The sequence below is a fragment of the Dendrobates tinctorius genome, unplaced genomic scaffold (genome assembly GCF_039654945.1).
Source record: "Dendrobates tinctorius isolate UK_male_01 unplaced genomic scaffold, ASM3965494v1 ptg000237l, whole genome shotgun sequence".
NCBI classification, from domain to species: domain Eukaryota; kingdom Metazoa; phylum Chordata; class Amphibia; order Anura; family Dendrobatidae; genus Dendrobates; species Dendrobates tinctorius.
This window is the reverse complement of record NW_027361904.1, coordinates 2,679,800-2,697,179: the sequence shown is the minus strand read 5'-3', so window position 1 is coordinate 2,697,179 and position 17,380 is coordinate 2,679,800. Positions and strand designations below refer to the sequence as shown.

The 17,380-nt window shown below is 48.9% G+C and overlaps 1 protein-coding gene across 4 annotated transcripts in view; it reads left to right on the top strand.

Annotated features, from left to right (window-relative positions):
• Positions 1-11,985: 11,985 nt before the first annotated feature.
• LOC141060485 (oocyte zinc finger protein XlCOF8.4-like) overlaps positions 11,986-17,380 on the top strand; it is a 30,565-nt gene continuing 25,170 nt past the window's right edge. Inside the window, exons 1-2 of one of the 4 annotated variants that reach the window (XM_073556747.1) lie at positions 12,032-12,138; positions 16,341-16,477. Coding sequence is in view for 1 of the 4 variants with exons in the window: in XM_073556746.1 (XP_073412847.1) it covers positions 12,080-12,138 (59 nt within the window). In the remaining 3 variants the exon portion in view is untranslated. Of the gene's footprint in view, positions 12,139-12,169; positions 12,417-16,340; positions 16,478-17,380 lie in introns of those variants that run through there. The other 3 variants (XM_073556748.1, XM_073556746.1, XM_073556749.1) reach the window with 3 other exon arrangements.

Genomic DNA, 17,380 nt, shown 5'->3' with positions numbered 1-17,380 from the left:
TTTGAGCAGGCTATTTCCAAGTGGGCAGAAGGACCAGAGGTCCATCTGGCCACTTGGATTTAGCTTTCTCAGTGAGGGTCGGCTATTTCCAAGTGGGCAGAAGGACCAGGTCTTTTAGCTTACTAAGTCTGATGTTATACTACCACAAGGGACCTGGTCCTTTAGCTAACTGAGATTTAGCTTTCTCACAGAGCAGGCTAAATTCATGTTGGCAGAAGGACCTGGTCCTTTAGCCTGCTAAGTCTAGTATTAAAACACTCACAGGGACCTCATCCTTTAGCCAACTGGGATTTAGCTTTCTCACAGAAGAGCAGGCTAAATCCAAGTTGGCAGAAGGACCTGGTCCTTTAGGCGACAGGGATTTAGCTTTCTCACAGAGAGCAGGCTAAATCCAAGTTGGCTGAAGGACCTGGTCCTTTAGCCTGCTAGGTATAGTATTAAAACACTCACAGGGACCTGGTCCTTTAGCCAACTGGGATTTAGCTTTCTCACAGAGAGCAGGCTAAATCCAAGTTTGCAGAAGGACCTGGTTCTTTAGGCGACTGGGATTTAGCTTTCTCACAGAGAGCAGGCTAAATCCAAGTTGTCAAAAGGACCTGGTCCTTTAGCCTGCTCGATCTAATATTAAAATACTTACAGGGACCTGGTAGCCAACTGGGATTTAGCTTTCTCACAGAGAGCAGACTAAATTCAAGTTGGCAGAAGGACCTGGTCCTTTAGGCGACTGGGATTTAGCTTTCTCATAGAAGAGCAGGCTAAATCCAAGTTGGCTGAAGGACCTGGTCCTTTAGCCTGCTAGCTCTAGTATTAAAACACTCACAGGTACCTGGTCCTATAGCCAACTGGGATTTAGCTTTGTCGCAGAAGAGCAGGCTAAATCCAAGTTGGCAGAAGGACCCGGTCCTTTAGGCGACTGGGTTTTAGCTTTCTCACAGAGAGCAGGCTAAATCCAAGCTGGCAGATGGACCTGGTCCTTTAGCCTGCTAGGTCTAGTATTAAAACACTCACAGGGACCTGGTCCTTTAGTCAACTGGGATTTAGCTTTCTCACAGAGAGCAGGCTAAATCCAAGCTGGCAGAAGGACCTGATCCTTTAGCCTGCTAGGTCTAGTATTAAAACACTCACAGGGACCTGGTCCTTTATCCAACTGGGATTTAGCTTTTTCACAGAAGAACAGGCTAAATTCTAGTTGGCAGAAGGACCTGGTCCTTTAGGTGACTGGGATTTAGCTTTCTCACAGAGAGCAGGCTATATCCAAGTTGTCAGAAGGACCTGGTCCTTTAGGCGACTGGGATTATGTTTTCTCACAGAGAGCAGGCTAAATTCAAGTTGGCAGAAGGACCTGGTCCTTTAGGCAACCGGGATTTAGCTTTCTCACAGCAAGCAGGCTAAATCCAAGTTGGCTGAAGGACCTGGTCCTTTAGCCTGCTAGGTCTAGTATTAAAACACTCACAGGGACCTGGTCCTTTAGCCAACTGGGATTTAGCTTTCTCACAGAGAGCAGGCTAAATCCAAGCTGGCAGAAGGACCTGGTCCTTTAGCCTGCTAGGTCTAGTATTAAAACACTCACAGGGGCCTGGTCCTTTAGCCACTGGGATTTAGCTTTCCCACAGAGACCAGGCTAAATTCAAGTTGGCAGAAGGACCTGGTCCTTTAGCCTCCTAGGTCTAGTTTTAAAACACTCACAGGACCTGGTCCTTTAGCCTGCCAGGTCTAGTATTAAAACACTCACATGCACCTGGTCCTTTAGTCAACTGGGATTTAGCTTTCTCACAGAGAGCAGGCTAAATCCAAGTTGGCTGAAGGACCTGGTCCTTTAGCCTGCTAGGTCTAGTATTAAAACACTCACAGGGGCCTGGTCCTTTAGCCAACTGGGATTTAGCTTTATCACAGACAGCAGGCTAAATCCAAGTTGGCTGAAGGACCTGGTCCTTTAGTCTGCTAGATCAAATATTAAAACACTCACAGGGACATGATCCTTTAGCCAACTGGGATTCAGCTTTCTCACAGAGAGCATGCTAAATTCAAGTTGGCAGAAGGACCTGGTCCTTTAGGCGACTGGGATTTAGCTTTCTCATAGAAGAGCAGGCTAAATCCAAGTTGGCTGAAGGACCTGGTCCTTTAGCCTGCTAGCTCTAGTATTAAACCACTCACAGGGACCTGGTCCTATAGCCAACTTGGATTTAGCTTTGTCGCAGAAGAGCAGGCTAAATCCAAGTTGGCAGAAGGACCCGGTCCTTTAGGCGACAGGGTTTTAGCTTTCTCACAGAGAGCAGGCTAAATCCAAGCTGGCAGAAGGACCTGGTCCTTTAGCCTGCTAGGTCTAGTATTAAAACACTCACAGGGACCTGGTCCTTTAGCCAACTGGATTTAGCTTTCTCACAGAGAGCAGGCTAAATTCTAGTTGGCAGAAGGACTTGATCCTTTAGCCTGCTAGGTCTAGTATTAAAACACTCACAGGGACCTGGTCCTTTAGTCAACTGGGATTTAGCTTTCTCACAGAGAGCAGGCTAAATCCAAGCTGGCAGAAGGACCTGATCCTTTAGCCTGGTAGGTCTAGTATTAAAACACTCACAGGGACCTGGTCCTTTATCCAACTGGGATTTAGCTTTTTCACAGAAGAGCAGGCTAAATTCTAGTTGGCAGAAGGACCTGGTCCTTTAGGCGACTGGGATTTAGCTTTCTCACAGAGAGCAGGCTATATCCAAGTTGTCAGAAGGACCTGGTCCTTTAGGCAACTGGGATTATGTTTTCTCACAGAGAGCAGGCTAAATTCAAGTTGGCAGAAGGACCTGGTCCTTTAGGCAACCGGGATTTAGCTTTCTCACAGCAAGCAGGCTAAATCCAAGTTGGCTGAAGGACCTGGTCCTTTAGCCTGCTAGGTCTAGTATTAAAACACTCACAGGGACCTGGTCCTTTAGCCAACTGGGATTTAGCTTTCTCACAGAGAGCAGGCTAAATCCAAGCTGGCAGAAGGACCTGGTCCTTTAGCCTGCTAGGTCTAGTATTAAAACACTCACAGGGGCCTGGTCCTTTAGCCACTGGGATTTAGCTTTCCCACAGAGACCAGGCTAAATTCAAGTTGGCAGAAGGACCTGGTCCTTTAGCCTCCTAGGTCTAGTTTTAAAACACTCACAGGACCTGGTCCTTTAGCCTGCCAGGTCTAGTATTAAAACACTCACATGCACCTGGTCCTTTAGTCAACTGGGATTTAGCTTTCTCACAGAGAGCAGGCTAAATCCAAGTTGGCTGAAGGACCTGGTCCTTTAGCCTGCTAGGTCTAGTATTAAAACACTCACAGGGGCCTGGTCCTTTAGCCAACTGGGATTTAGCTTTATCACAGACAGCAGGCTAAATCCAAGTTGGCTGAAGGACCTGGTCCTTTAGTCTGCTAGATCAAATATTAAAACACTCACAGGGACATGATCCTTTAGCCAACTGGGATTCAGCTTTCTCACAGAGAGCATGCTAAATTCAAGTTGGCAGAAGGACCTGGTCCTTTAGGCGACTGGGATTTAGCTTTCTCATAGAAGAGCAGGCTAAATCCAAGTTGGCTGAAGGACCTGGTCCTTTAGCCTGCTAGCTCTAGTATTAAACCACTCACAGGGACCTGGTCCTATAGCCAACTTGGATTTAGCTTTGTCGCAGAAGAGCAGGCTAAATCCAAGTTGGCAGAAGGACCCGGTCCTTTAGGCGACTGGGTTTTAGCTTTCTCACAGAGAGCAGGCTAAATCCAAGCTGGCAGAAGGACCTGGTCCTTTAGCCTGCTAGGTCTAGTATTAAAACACTCACAGGGACCTGGTCCTTTAGCCAACTGGGATTTAGCTTTCTCACAGAGAGCAGGCTAAATTCTAGTTGGCAGAAGGACTTGATCCTTTAGCCTGCTAGGTCTAGTATTAAAACACTCACAGGGACCTGGTCCTTTAGTCAACTGGGATTTAGCTTTCTCACAGAGAGCAGGCTAAATGCAAGCTGGCAGAAGGACCTGATCCTTTAGCCTGCTAGGTCTAGTATTAAAACACTCACAGGGACCTGGTGTTATGCGAGGCCTAGGTCGAAGGAGGCTGACAAAACCCGGGCCCCTGCGGAGTCCCTCAAACTAGGGAAAACCCTGTCTGACCCTCAACTCAGGGTTTTTGCTAAAGGTGCAAATGCCTGAGCCTCCAGCCTCTCCTTATCTCCTGCTCAGCCCTAAGCTGAACCCTCCACCCTCCACCCAGTGAGTTGTCAAACCACCAAAACCCACACAGTAATGACAGACAGGGAGAACTTAAACCGCACCGCGCCGCATACACACAGGACAATACTATAATGTGAACAGGGCAAAACAAAGCACAAATATAGGAAGGCGAAAAGGTAACAACGGATCATACGACACCAGATATGAATTTCTCTCTCCAACACCTCCACTCCAGACCGGGACCACTTGGCACAAAACACAAGCTATAATCGGCGACGCCCACAGGCCAGCACGACTATTTAAAGACCGTGGGCGTGACCAAACATCCCACCTAGATTAACCCCAGATAACCTGAGTAAAATCAAGCCGGCGCCACTGAGGCTATAGTGGACGGAGATGGAACTACCGCTGCCTGCCGGATGCTGTGGTGTGAACAGCGTCCGACATGACAGTACCCCGTCTTCTACGAGGGACCCCAGGGCCCTCAAGACTCATAGGACCCGGCTTGTCCGGATGACGGCGGTGAAAGGAACTGACCAGCCGATCCGCATGTATGTGCGAGGCTGGTACCCAAGACCTCTCCTCCGGACCATACCCCCGCCAGTGCACCAAATACTGAAGAGTACGGCGCAGTACTCGAGAGTCCACCACCTTGGAGACTTCAAACTCTAAATCGCCATCCACCATGACTGGAGGTGGCATCGGCGTCGTGTCCACAGAGCCTACCACCTTTTTCAATAAAGACCTGTGAAACACGTTGTGTATCTTGTATACCGCAGGAAGCTCCAACCGATAAGCAACCGGGTTTATGATGGCAGCAATCTTAAAAGGGCCAATAAACCTTGGACCCAATTTCAATGATGGAATTTTGAGTTTTATGTTTTTAGTAGCTAACCACACCCAATCACCCACACACAGGTCCGGACCTGGCACGCGTCTAGAGTCAGCCACACGTTTGTATCTTGCACTCATGCTCAGCAATCGCTGTTTCACACTCCTCCAGACCGATGACAGTTGAACTCCTAACCGGTCCTCCTCTGGGACGCCCCCAGAGCCCCCCTGACGCAAGGTACAAAACTGAGGATGGTGCCCATAAACACAAAAGAACGGAGACTCTCCCGATGATTCTTGGCGGTGATTATTTAATGCGAACTCGGCCAAGGGAAGGAACGTCGACCACTCCTCTTGGTTGTCAGACACAAAACATCGCAAATACTGCTCCAGATTTTGGTTCATGCGCTCAGTTTGACCATTTGACTGCGGATGAAACGCCGACGAATGAGACAACTTGATCCCCAATCGTGAGCAAAAAGCTTTCCAAAACTTCGCCACAAACTGGGTACCCCTATCAGACACTATGTCCGACGGAACTCCGTGCAGTCTGACCACCTCCTGCACAAAGACCTGAGCCAACGTCTTAGCGTTGGGCAAGGAAGGCAACGACACAAAGTGCGCCATCTTCGAAAATCGATCAACCACCACCAGGATGACCGTGTTCCCCGCCGAGGCAGGCAAGTCTGTGATAAAGTCCATGGAGATTTCTGTCCATGGCCTACTAGGTATCCCCAGAGGCTGTGGAGTGCCAGCAGGACGGGATCTGGGCGACTTGGCCCTGGCACACGTGATGCAAGCTGTCACGTAGGAATCCACATCCTGCCGGATTTTTGGCCACCAGAAGCGGCGCGATACCAGTTCCAAGGTGCCCTTAACCCCTGGATGACCGGCCAGGACCGAGTCGTGGTGTTCCCCCAAAACTTTAAGACGAAGATGAAGGGGTATGAACGACTTATTAGCGGGAAGTCCTGGTGGTACCTCGGCAATCTCCGCCTCTACCTCAGTTGTGAGAGCCGAAACCACTACACCTTCCTGGAGGATGGGTACCGGCTCTTCCCGAGGTTCTCCCCCCGGAAAACACCTGGACAAGGCATCCGCCTTGGTGTTTTTCGCCCCAGGACGGTAAGTCACCAGAAAGTTAAAACGTGTAAAAAACAATGCCCAGCGAGCCTGCCTGGGAGACAGACGCTTGGCCGACTCCAGATAGAGCAGGTTTTTATGGTCGGTGATGACTGTGACCTGGTGGGCCGCCCCCTCCAAGAAGTGTCGCCATTCCTCAAAAGCCAATTTGATGGCCAACAACTCCCTGTTGCCGATGTCGTAATTCCGTTCGGCCGGCGACAGCTTCTTGGAGAAGTAGGCGCATGGACGCAAATTGCTCAAGGACGAGCCCTGTGACAGTACTGCCCCCACTCCCACCTCAGACGCATCGACCTCCACCGTAAAAGGTTTAGATACGTCCGGTTGCACCAGAATGGGGGCTGAAGCAAAACGGTTCTTCAGAAGCTCAAATGCACGCACCGCATCCTCAGACCAGATAGCGAGATTGGTACCTTTTTTCGTCATGTCCGTGAGCGGTTTGGCTATAGTAGAGAAATTCTTAATAAACTTCCTATAATAGTTGGCAAACCCAAGGAACCGCTGGAGCGCTTTTAGGTTACCAGGCCGTTCCCATCGCAGCACCGCTTGCACCTTCGCGGCATCCATTTTAAACCCTGCGTCGGACACAATATATCCCAAAAAAGGCAACTCTTGAACAAAAAACACGCATTTTTCAAGCTTAGCATAGAGCTTATTCTCACGGAGCAGCTGTAACACCTGCCTGACATGCTCTAAATGAGTGTCCTGGTCGCTCGAATAAATAAGGATATCATCCAGGTACACAATCACAAATTTCCCCAGCACATGAGCAAATACATCATTTATGAAATGTTGGAACACAGCAGGCGCGGTTGTCAATCCAAATGGCATAACTAGGCTTTCAAAATGACCCTCAGGGGTATTAAATGCCGTCTTCCACTCATCCCCCTGACGGACCCTTATGAGGTTATATGCCCCCCTGAGGTCAAGTTTGGAAAACCACTTCGCACCAGCCACCTGGTTGAACAAATCAGGGATCAGAGGCATCGGGTAGGGATCACGGACCGTAATCTGGTTTAACTCCCGGAAATCCAGACACGGGCGTAACCCCCCATCTTTTTTCTTAATGAAGAAAAACCCCGCTGCTACAGGTGAGGATGAAGGCCGGATGTGCCCTTTACTTAAACTCTCCGCAATGTAGTCCTTAAGAGCTTGTCTCTCCGGACCAGAAATACTAAACATCCTCGCCTTTGGCAATTTAGCCCCGGGTTTTAACCTAATTTGACAGTCATAGGCTCGATGTGGAGGTAGTTCTGAACAACCCCTCTCAGAGAATACGTCCGCAAAATCCTGCAATGCCTCCGGAAGGCTGGGCTTCACGGCGGACACACATGTGGCCAAGCAATTCTCCTGGCAGAAACTGCTCCACTGGACTATGTCCTGGGTTCTCCAGTCAATCACCGGGTTGTGCTTAGACAACCATGGGAAACCCAGGACTATTTGTGCTGGGAGATTATTGAGTACCTTACATGTAACCCACTCAGAATGTAGGACCCCAATGTGGAGTTTAACCTCAGCTACAAACTCAGTAATCTCCCCCTGTGGGAGGGGAGCGGCATTAATGGTAACCACGCGAATAGGATGAGGGAGTTTTTCGATCTTGAAACCTGCCATGCGTGCAAACTCCTCATCCATGAGATTGGTGGCTGAACCGCTATCCACAAACACTGATATTGGTAGCTCTCTGCCCGCAATAATAACCCTGGCAGGGAGCATACATTGAGATACCATCATGGAGGATATGCATACGCTCAGTTGGGCCTCCTCCATACCCTCTGAGCTTACCAGTTTTCCGCCGGTGCGACTTTCTTTGGTAGCACAGGACAAGCATTTACATAATGATCTCTTTTACCACAGTAAAAACATGCTCCATGCTTCCTGAACCCAGGAACGCGACGCTGCACATGTGATACCCCAGCGATTTGCATAGGTTCCGTGGGCTCATCTGCAGCAACCACACTTGCACCCCTGCTTTCCCCCAGAGGCAGCGTCTCCTGCGCCCCTTGACGCAAACGGCGATCAATGCGTATAACCAAACTCATGGCAGATTCTAACGATGCAGGAGTCTCATACATCAGGAGGGCCTGTTTAACTCTTTCTGAGACCCCATGAATAAACTGACTCCGCAGCGCTGGGTCGTTCCACTGTGTGTCTACTGCCCAACGGCGAAATTCTGAACAATAGTCTTCCGCCATACGTTCCCCCTGACGGAGGGCGCGGATTTTAGATTCTGCTAAAGCCAATCTGTTGGGGTCATCATAAATGAGCCCGAGTGCTGAAAAAACATTCTCAACCGAATGAAACGTAGCAGAGTCGGCTGGTAAGGAAAACGCCCATGCTTGGGGGTCCCCACTCAGTAATGATAACACCAGGCCCACCCGCTGAGCCTCATTACCTGAGGAGACCGGGCGCATGCGAAAGTATAACTTGCAGGCCTCCCGAAAGATGACAAATTTGCTGCGTTCCCCTGAGAATCGTTCAGGCAGCGGGATCTTAGGCTCTGCACCTGCACCAGCAGAAGCCACTTGTACATTAGCTACAACCAGGCCCTGCTGCTGAACTGCCCCCTTCAACTCGGTGACCTGTACGGACAGCGCCGCCAACTGGCGGTTTATGGAAGTCATGGAATCCATGGAAAAATGTTGGGCCGATTATAATGTTATGCGGGGCTTAGGTCAAAGGAGGCTGACAAAACCCGGGCCCCTGCGGAGTCCCTCAAACTAGGGAAAACCCTGTCTGACCCTCAACTCAGGGTTTTTGCTAAAGGTGCAAATGCCTGAGCCTCCAGCCTCTCCTTATCTCCTGCTCAGCCCTAAGCTGAACCCTCCACCCTCCACCCAGTGAGTTGTCAAACCACCAAAACCCACACAGTAATGACAGACAGGGAGAACTTAAACCGCACTGCGCCGCATACACACAGGACAATACTATAATGTGAACAGGGCAAAACAAAGCACAAATATAGGAAGGCGAAAAGGTAACAACGGATCATACGACACCAGATATGAATTTCTCTCTCCAACACCTCCACTCCAGACCGGGACCACTTGGCACAAAACACAAGCTATAATCGGCGACGCCCACAGGCCAGCACGACTATTTAAAGACCGTGGGCGTGACCAAACATCCCACCTGATTTCCAGCTAGATTAACCCCAGATAACCTGAGTAAAATCAAGCCGGCGCCACTGAGGCTATAGTGGACGGAGATGGAACTACCGCTGCCTGCCGGACACTGTGGTGTGAACAGCGTCCGACATGACACCTGGTCCTTATCCAACTGGGATTTAGCTTTTTCACAGAAGAGCAGTCTAAATTCTAGTTGGCAGAAGGACCTGGTCCTTTAGGCGACTGGGATTTAGCTTTCTCACAGAGAGCAGGCTATATCCAAGTTGTCAGAAGGACCTGGTCCTTTAGGCGACTGGGATTATGTTTTCTCACAGAGAGCAGGCTAAATTCAAGTTGGCAGAAGGACCTGGTCCTTTAGGCAACCGGGATTTAGCTTTCTCACAGCAAGCAGGCTAAATCCAAGTTGGCTGAAGGACCTGGTCCTTTAGCCTGCTAGGTCTAGTATTAAAACACTCACAGGGACCTGGTCCTTTAGCCAACTGGGATTTAGCTTTCTCACAGAGAGTAGGCTAAATCCAAGCTGGCAGAAGGACCTGGTCCTTTAGCCTCCTAGGTCTAGTTTTAAAACATTCACAGGACCTGGTCCTTTAGCCTGCCAGGTCTAGTATTAAAACACTCACATGCACCTGGTCCTTTAGTCAACTGGGATTTAGCTTTCTCACAGAGAGCAGGCTAAATCCAAGTTGGCTGAAGGACCTGGTCCTTTAGCCTGCTAGGTCTAGTATTAAAACACTCACAGGGGCCTGGTCCTTTAGCCAACTGGGATTTAGCTTTATCACAGACAGCAGGCTAAATCCAAGTTGGCTGAAGGACCTGGTCCTTTACTCTGCTAGATCAAATATTAAAATACTCACAGGGACATGGTCCTTTAGCCAACTGGGATTCAGCTTTCTCACAGAGAGCATGCTAAATTCAAGTTGGCAGAAGGACCTGGTCCTTTAGGCGACTGGGATTTAGCTTTCTCACAGAGAGCAGGCTAAATTCAAGTTGGCAGAAGGACCTGGTCCTTTAGCCTCCAAGGTCTAGTTTTAAAACACTCACAGGACCTGGTCCTTTAGCCTGCTAGGTCTAGTATTAAAACACTCACAGGGACCTGGTCCTTTAGGTGACTGGGATTTTGCTTTCTCACAGAGAGCAGGCTAAATCCAAGTTGGCTGAAGGACCAGGTTCTTTAGCCTGCTAGGTCTAGTATTAAAACACTCACAGGGACCTGATCCTTTAGCCAACTAGGATTTAGCTTTCTCACAGAGAGTAGGCTAAATCCAAGCTGGCTGAAGGACCTGGTCCTTTAATCTGCTAGATCTAATATTAAAACACTCACAGGGACATGGTCCTTTAGCCAACTGGGATTTAGCTTTCTCACAGAGAGCAGGCTAAATTCAAGTTGGCAGAAGGACCTGGTCCATTTGGCCAATAGTTATAGTAGTAACCCCTTCGCAATGCATGATTCAGTTACGTCATATATCATAAAAATATAAGACAAAAATATCGCTTTTGCTCCATTTTAAAATTACACAAATTTGGAATTGACGTGTTCAGAAAGGTCTGATCAATCAAAGTCTAAAATAATCTGATTGGTAAACGGCATAGGCCTTTTTCCCACTTCAGTTATTTGACGTCAGTCAAAATCTGCCGTTTTTATAAAAAAACGGATTCGCCATTTTTTTGACGGATCCGTTTTTTTCCCGCATAGACTTGCATTACCGGCGGATTTTGACTGATGGTTGTCCGTCACATCCGTTTTTTTACAGTTCCGTTTGAATTTTGGCGTCCGCCGGCCGGAGCAGACGGACAATGTAACGCTTTTTTTCTTTCTCTATCAGTTCCTTTGAATTTCAAGTACTTAGCGGCTGCAGCAGATCCCTCCAAGAAACGGATCCGATGGCATCCGTTCGTTACAAAACGGAAACGGATCCGTTTTTTTCACACTTTGGCAGATTGCAACTGACGGCAAACAACTAAAGTGTGAAACCGGCCTTAACGAGAACAGAAATTGAAACGCCATAATTACGTATTTTTTGCTCCATTAAAAAAAAAAAACCCACAAATTTGGAATTGACGTGTTCAGAAAGGTCCGGCTAATCAAAATCTAAAATAATCCGATCGGTAAACGGCATAACGAGAAAAAAACCAAAGCCATAAATACATATTTTTTTTTTGGTTGCCGCAACATTGCAATAAAATGAAACGAGGGGTGATCAAAACATGGCATCCGTGCCAAAATGGTATCAATAAGAACGTCCCGCGAAAATAAAAAAAAAAACCCAACGGTGATGAGGATGGAAAAATAAAAAAGTTATGGGAAGGAAAAAAAAAAAAAAAAAAAACCGGAAAATCGCACGAGGGTTAAAACACTCCTAGGTGCCATGCATGGAAAAAAATCTGTGGTTGTGTGATCTACAAAGATGATCACCAGTAAATAAAACGGGAGGCGGATGAGATTGGCGCAAAATATTGTACAAACTGGAATTAAGGGGAAAATTCTGGAGTTTAAATGTCACATATATATAAATGTGTAATCAGATGTCAGATCTAGTCTGCGGCTCAGTATTACGGATTCCTATGTGTCTATATACAATAGGTGTCCTTCTGTGCACTGGGATTCAGCATTCTTATATAGAGCAGGCGAAACCAAGTCACCTAAAGGACCTGGTCCCTCCGCCGCTCTGTGTGAGAAAGCTAAATCCCAGCGCACAGAGGGACCAGGTCCTTTAGGTGACTTGGATTTAGCCTCAACCACTGAGACACCTGGAGCTCCGCCCCTGATCATGTGACTGCTCCGCATGTGACTGATCACATGACTGTGACGTCACGCAGGTCCTGTCCGCACACGGCGGCGCCGCTCTGCAGGTGGAGGTATGTGCGCTGTGTTTTCGGCTCCGGTCGCTCCCGGTTTTCCTCTCTGGCTCTCGCTGGATGCTCCGGTGTGAGGAGCGGAGGTGGTGGCGGCTCCTCTGTTCTGTACATGGAGGAGAGAACAAAAGGGGAGAGGAGCACAATCGGGTATTTGTGCCGGACAGGTAGAGCAGGTTCTGGGTCCTCGGACTCCCTGCACATGCGCACATTGCCCCTGTAGGCAGCTGTGCTCTCTGTGATTATTGGGGACCCCGCAGTGATCGGCGCTGATTCTGCAGGTGAGAGGTGGTGGGGAGCTGTGTGATTGGTGTAGGAGCCCTCGGGCAGATGGATCCAGCGGCGCCGCCCTCCACAAACAGTGTGAACAGGAGCCGACCGCTAACCACAAATATTTCATTTATCCCAACACAAAGGTTGTTACAACAGATATGGGAACCTGGCAGCGTCCGGGAGGAGACGCCGGGCGTAAGGGTGTGATCAGATTTATCCAGACCGCCGCTCCCGGCAGTAACCTGTCGCCGCTGGACGGGAGGCCGACAATCTCGTCTTTTTTCCTCTGGAGGTCGGCCAACCTCTTCTTCTTTTCCTGCAGGCCCGACAAGCTCTTCTTCTCTTTCTTCCTGCAGGCCCGACAAGCTCTTCTTTTTCTTCCTGCAGGCTCGACAAGCTCTTCTTCTTTTTCTTCCTGCAGGCTCGACAAGCTCTTCTTCTTTTTCTTCCTGCAGGCTCGACAAGCTCTTCTTCTTTTTCTTCCTGCAGGCTCGACAAGCTCTTCTTCTCTTTCTTCCTGCAGGCTCGACAAGCTCTTCTTCTCTTTCTTCCTGCAGGCTCGACAAGCTCTTCTTTATTTCTTTCCTGCAGGCTCGACAAGCTCTTCTTCTTTTTCTTCCTGCAGGCTCGACAAGCTCTTCTTCTTTTTCTTCCTGCAGGCTCGACAAGCTCTTCTTTTTCTTCCTGCAGGCCCGACAAGCTCTTCTTTATTTCCTTCCTGCAGGCCCGACAAGCTCTTCTTTATTTCTTTCCTGCAGACCCGACAAGCTCTTCTTTTTCTTCCTGCAGGCTCGACAAGCTCTTCTTTTTCTTCCTGCAGGCTCGACAAGCTCTTCTTTTTCTTCCTGCAGGCTCGACAAGCTCTTCTTTTTCTTCCTGCAGGCTCGACAAGCTCTTCTTCTTTTTCTTCCTGCAGGCTCGACAAGCTCTTCTTCTTTTTCTTCCTGCAGGCTCGACAAGCTCTTCTTTTTCTTCCTGCAGGCTCGACAAGCTCTTCTTCTCTTTCTTCCTGCAGGCCCGACAAGCTCTTCTTTATTTCCTTCCTGCAGGCCCGACAAGCTCTTCTCTTTCTTCCTGCAGACCCAACAAGCTCTTTTTCTTCCTGCAGGCCCGACAATCTCTTCTTCTCTTTCTTCCTGCAGGCCCGACAAGCTCGTCTTCTCTTTCTTCCTGCAGGCCCGACAAGCTCTTCTTCTCTTTCTTCCTGCAGGCCCGACAAGCTCTTCTTATTTTTTCTTCCTGCAGGCTCGACAAGCTCTTCTTCTTTTTCTTCCTGCAGGCCCGACAAGCTCTTCTTTATTTCCTTCCTGCAGGCCCGACAAGCTCTTCTTCTTTTTCTTCTTGCAGGCTCGACAAGCTCTTCTTCTTTTTCTTCCTGCAGGCTCGACAAGCTCTTCTTCTCTTTCTTCCTGCAGGCTCGACAAGTTCTTCTTCTCTTTCTTCCTGCAGGCTCGACAAGCTCTTCTTTATTTCTTTCCTGCAGGCTCGACAAGCTCTTCTTCTCTTTCTTCCTGCAGGCTCGACAATCTCTTCTTTTCCTTCCTGCAGGCCCGACAAGCTCTTCTTTATTTCCTTCCTGCAGGCCCGACAAGCTCTTCTTTATTTCTTTCCTGCAGACCCGACAAGCTCTTCTTTTTCTTCCTGCAGGCTCGACAAGCTCTTCTTCTCTTTCTTCCTGCAGGCCCGACAAGCTCGTCTTCTCTTTCTTCCTGCAGGCCCGACAAGCTCTTCTTCTCTTTCTTCCTGCAGGCCCGACAAGCTCTTCTCTTTCTTCCTGCAGGCCCGACAAGCTCTTCTGTTTCTTCCTGCAGGCCCGACAAGCTCTTCTCTTTCTTCCTGCAGGCCCGACAAGCTCTTCTTTTTCTTCCTGCAGGCCCGACAAGCTCTTCTTCTCTTTCTTCCTGCAGGCCCGACAAGCTCGTCTTCTCTTTCTTCCTGCAGGCCCGTCAAGCTCTTCTTCTCTTTCTTCCTGCAGGCCCGACAAGCTCTTCTTATTTTTTCTTCCTGCAGGCCCGACAAGCTCTTCTTATTTTTTCTTCCTGCAGGCCCGACAAGCTCTTCTTATTTTTTCTTCCTGCAGTCCCGACAAGCTCTTCTTTTTCTTCCTGCAGGCCCGACAAGCTCTTCTTCTCTTTCTTCCTGCAGGCTCGACAAGCTCTTCTTCTCTTTCTTCCTGCAGGCCCGACAAGCTCTTCTTCTCTTTCTTCCTGCAGGCCCGACAAGCTCTTCTTCTCTTTCTTCCTGCAGGCCCGACAAGCTCTTCTTATTTTTTCTTCCTGCAGGCCCGACAAGCTCTTCTTATTTTTTCTTCCTGCAGGCCCGACAAGCTCTTCTTATTTTTTCTTCCTGCAGGCCCGACAAGCTCTTCTTATTTTTTCTTCCTGCAGGCCCGACAAGCTCTTCTTTTTCTTCCTGCAGGCCCGACAAGCTCTTCTTCTCTTTCTTCCTGCAGGCTCGACAAGCTCTTCTTCTCTTTCTTCCTGCAGGCCCGACAAGCTCTTCTTCTCTTTCTTCCTGCAGGCCCGACAAGCTCTTCTTCTCTTTCTTCCTGCAGGCCCGACAAGCTCTTCTTCTCTTTCTTCCTGCAGGCCCGACAAGCTCTTCTTCTCTTTCTTCCTGCAGGCCCGACAAGCTCTTCTTCTCTTTCTTCCTGCAGGCCCGACAAGCTCTTCTTCTCTTTCTTCCTGCAGGCCCGACAAGCTCTTCTTTTTCTTCCTGCAGGCTCGACAAGCTCTTGTTGTTGTGTTTTTTTCTAACCTTCTGTTATTGGCATAGTGGTGCACACATAGATGGTAGAATGATCCCATATAACCAGATGTAAGGTTAATGGCTTGTGCTGGGCACGTGGGCAGTGAGCATGTGTGATCTCTAGCGAGCGATCACTTATCCCATAATCACACCGGTCACTGATTGTCATGGCGTCGTCTATCTTACAACATTTATTGGGCAGAGTCTTTTATAGTATAAAATAAAGAACGGAGACGGCTCTCACCGGCTCTTCAGGAAACTTATTTTGCTTCTTCGTGAAAGGTCACAGGAAGGGTAGCCGCCAGCTGAAGAGTAAGCCAGGCGAAACCGCCCTTAGCCCTTTGTTCCTGTTTCCTCCCTATAGTTGAGTATTTTTAACGAAGATGGAATAAAGAATAAGGCCCCGGAATCATCATTTGGGATTTATTGAAGTCACCTATTTATTTTTTTCCGTCCGGTGGTGATTCCTGAGATTTTGTTGTGACAAATTCTTGAAAATGAATTCGTCACAGCATCAATAATTTTAGGGTTTTTGTGACTTTTTTTTTTTCCCCATCACCACAGGATTCGCAGTAATGCGCCAAATTGAAAACTTCAGAGACTTTGTCCCAGACAGGAACTTTTTTACTGTATTTGTTAGTCCCCTTAGGGACTATCGCTCGTGCATCAGCACTGATCTGTACAGTGAAAACAGGATGTCGTATGAACGTCAGCTAAACGCTGACTTTCACAGGAGGATCGTAGTGACAGGCATGGAGGTCTCCAGCAGACCCCCGTGGCTGTCATGACAGCCAATCAGCGATTACGTCACTGCAGAAAATGATGCACCCCCTTGCCGGCTCATTTAACATGCTGGCAGCCACCAGTGGAGCTCTAATCCACCTGTCGCTGTTAGAAGCTGATGATGGCTGAATAACACAACCATCATCTACCTGGAAAGATGCGGGCTCGGCTTGCAAGTCTGCGTCAAAGGCAGGAACACGACATGTGACGCAACTGTACGTCATATGTCGTGAAGGGGTTGAGAATGAATTGAGCGGTTGATCGACATTCGCTCCATTCAGCTAGGGCTTTTCTCAGGTTCCTTGGGGGCCGCATCGGTCAGAAGGCTAGCTATCGGAAAGATATTCCTTACCCCGGGGGATAGGGAATTACTTTCTAACTTGAAAATGTCTCTTTTAAAGTCTATAGATACAGATGACGCACAGAAGACAGACTTTATACTTCAATTATCCATCCGAGATTCATCCGTTTCCGCCCCGTTACCTTGGTCTGTACAGGCCGACGCTCGTCTGATCTCGGTTATCAGAACTGTCTGAAGGTAAAACTGCCTTTGTTCTCCACAGCAACCAATCAGAGCAGCCGAGCAGAGCGCAGCTTTCGTTTTACCCAATCAGAGCTTTGCTTTCACTTTACCTCATCAGTGTGTAAGAAGTGACTGAGGCCGTTGTCTCTTTCCTGACAGGAAGGAGATGATGTGAAGGTTTTAAGTTTCCTTCATACACTGCGTTTTTCCACTCTTAAGTGTTGGTGGCGTTATCTGAGGGCTTCTCGGGGAGCCCCTGAGAACACTTGTCTTTTTTCATCACCTTTTTCAGGCGCCGTCAGTTGTTATTTTTCTGTCTACACCGCCGTCTGAGGCTTGTTTGTTGTGGGGCGAGTTGTAGTTAATGAAACAAAGAGTGAAAAATTTAACGGGGGTGTGAATACTTTCCGTACCCACGGTATAGGGGTCTGAGTACTTTCCGTACCCACGGTATAGGGGTCTGAGTACTTTCCGTACCCACGGTATAGGGGTCTGAGTACTTTCCGTACCCACGGTATAGGGGTCTGAGTACTTTCCGTACCCACGGTATAGGGGTCTGAGTACTTTCCGTACCCACGGTATAGGGGTCTGAGTACTTTCCGTACCCACGGTATAGGGGTCTGAGTACTTTCCGTACCCACGGTATGGGGGTCTGAGTACTTTCCGTACCCACGGTATGGGGGGTCTGAGTACTTTCCGTACCTACGGTATGGGGGGTCTGAGTACTTTCCGTACCCACGGTATAGGGGTCTGAGTGCTTTCCGTACCCACGGTATGGGGGGGTCTGAGTACTTTCCGTACCCACGGTATAGGGGTCTGAGTGCTTTCCGTACCCACGGTATAGGGGTCTGAGTACTTTCCGTACCCACGGTATAGGGGTCTGAGTACTTTCCGTACCCACGGTATGGGGGTCTGAGT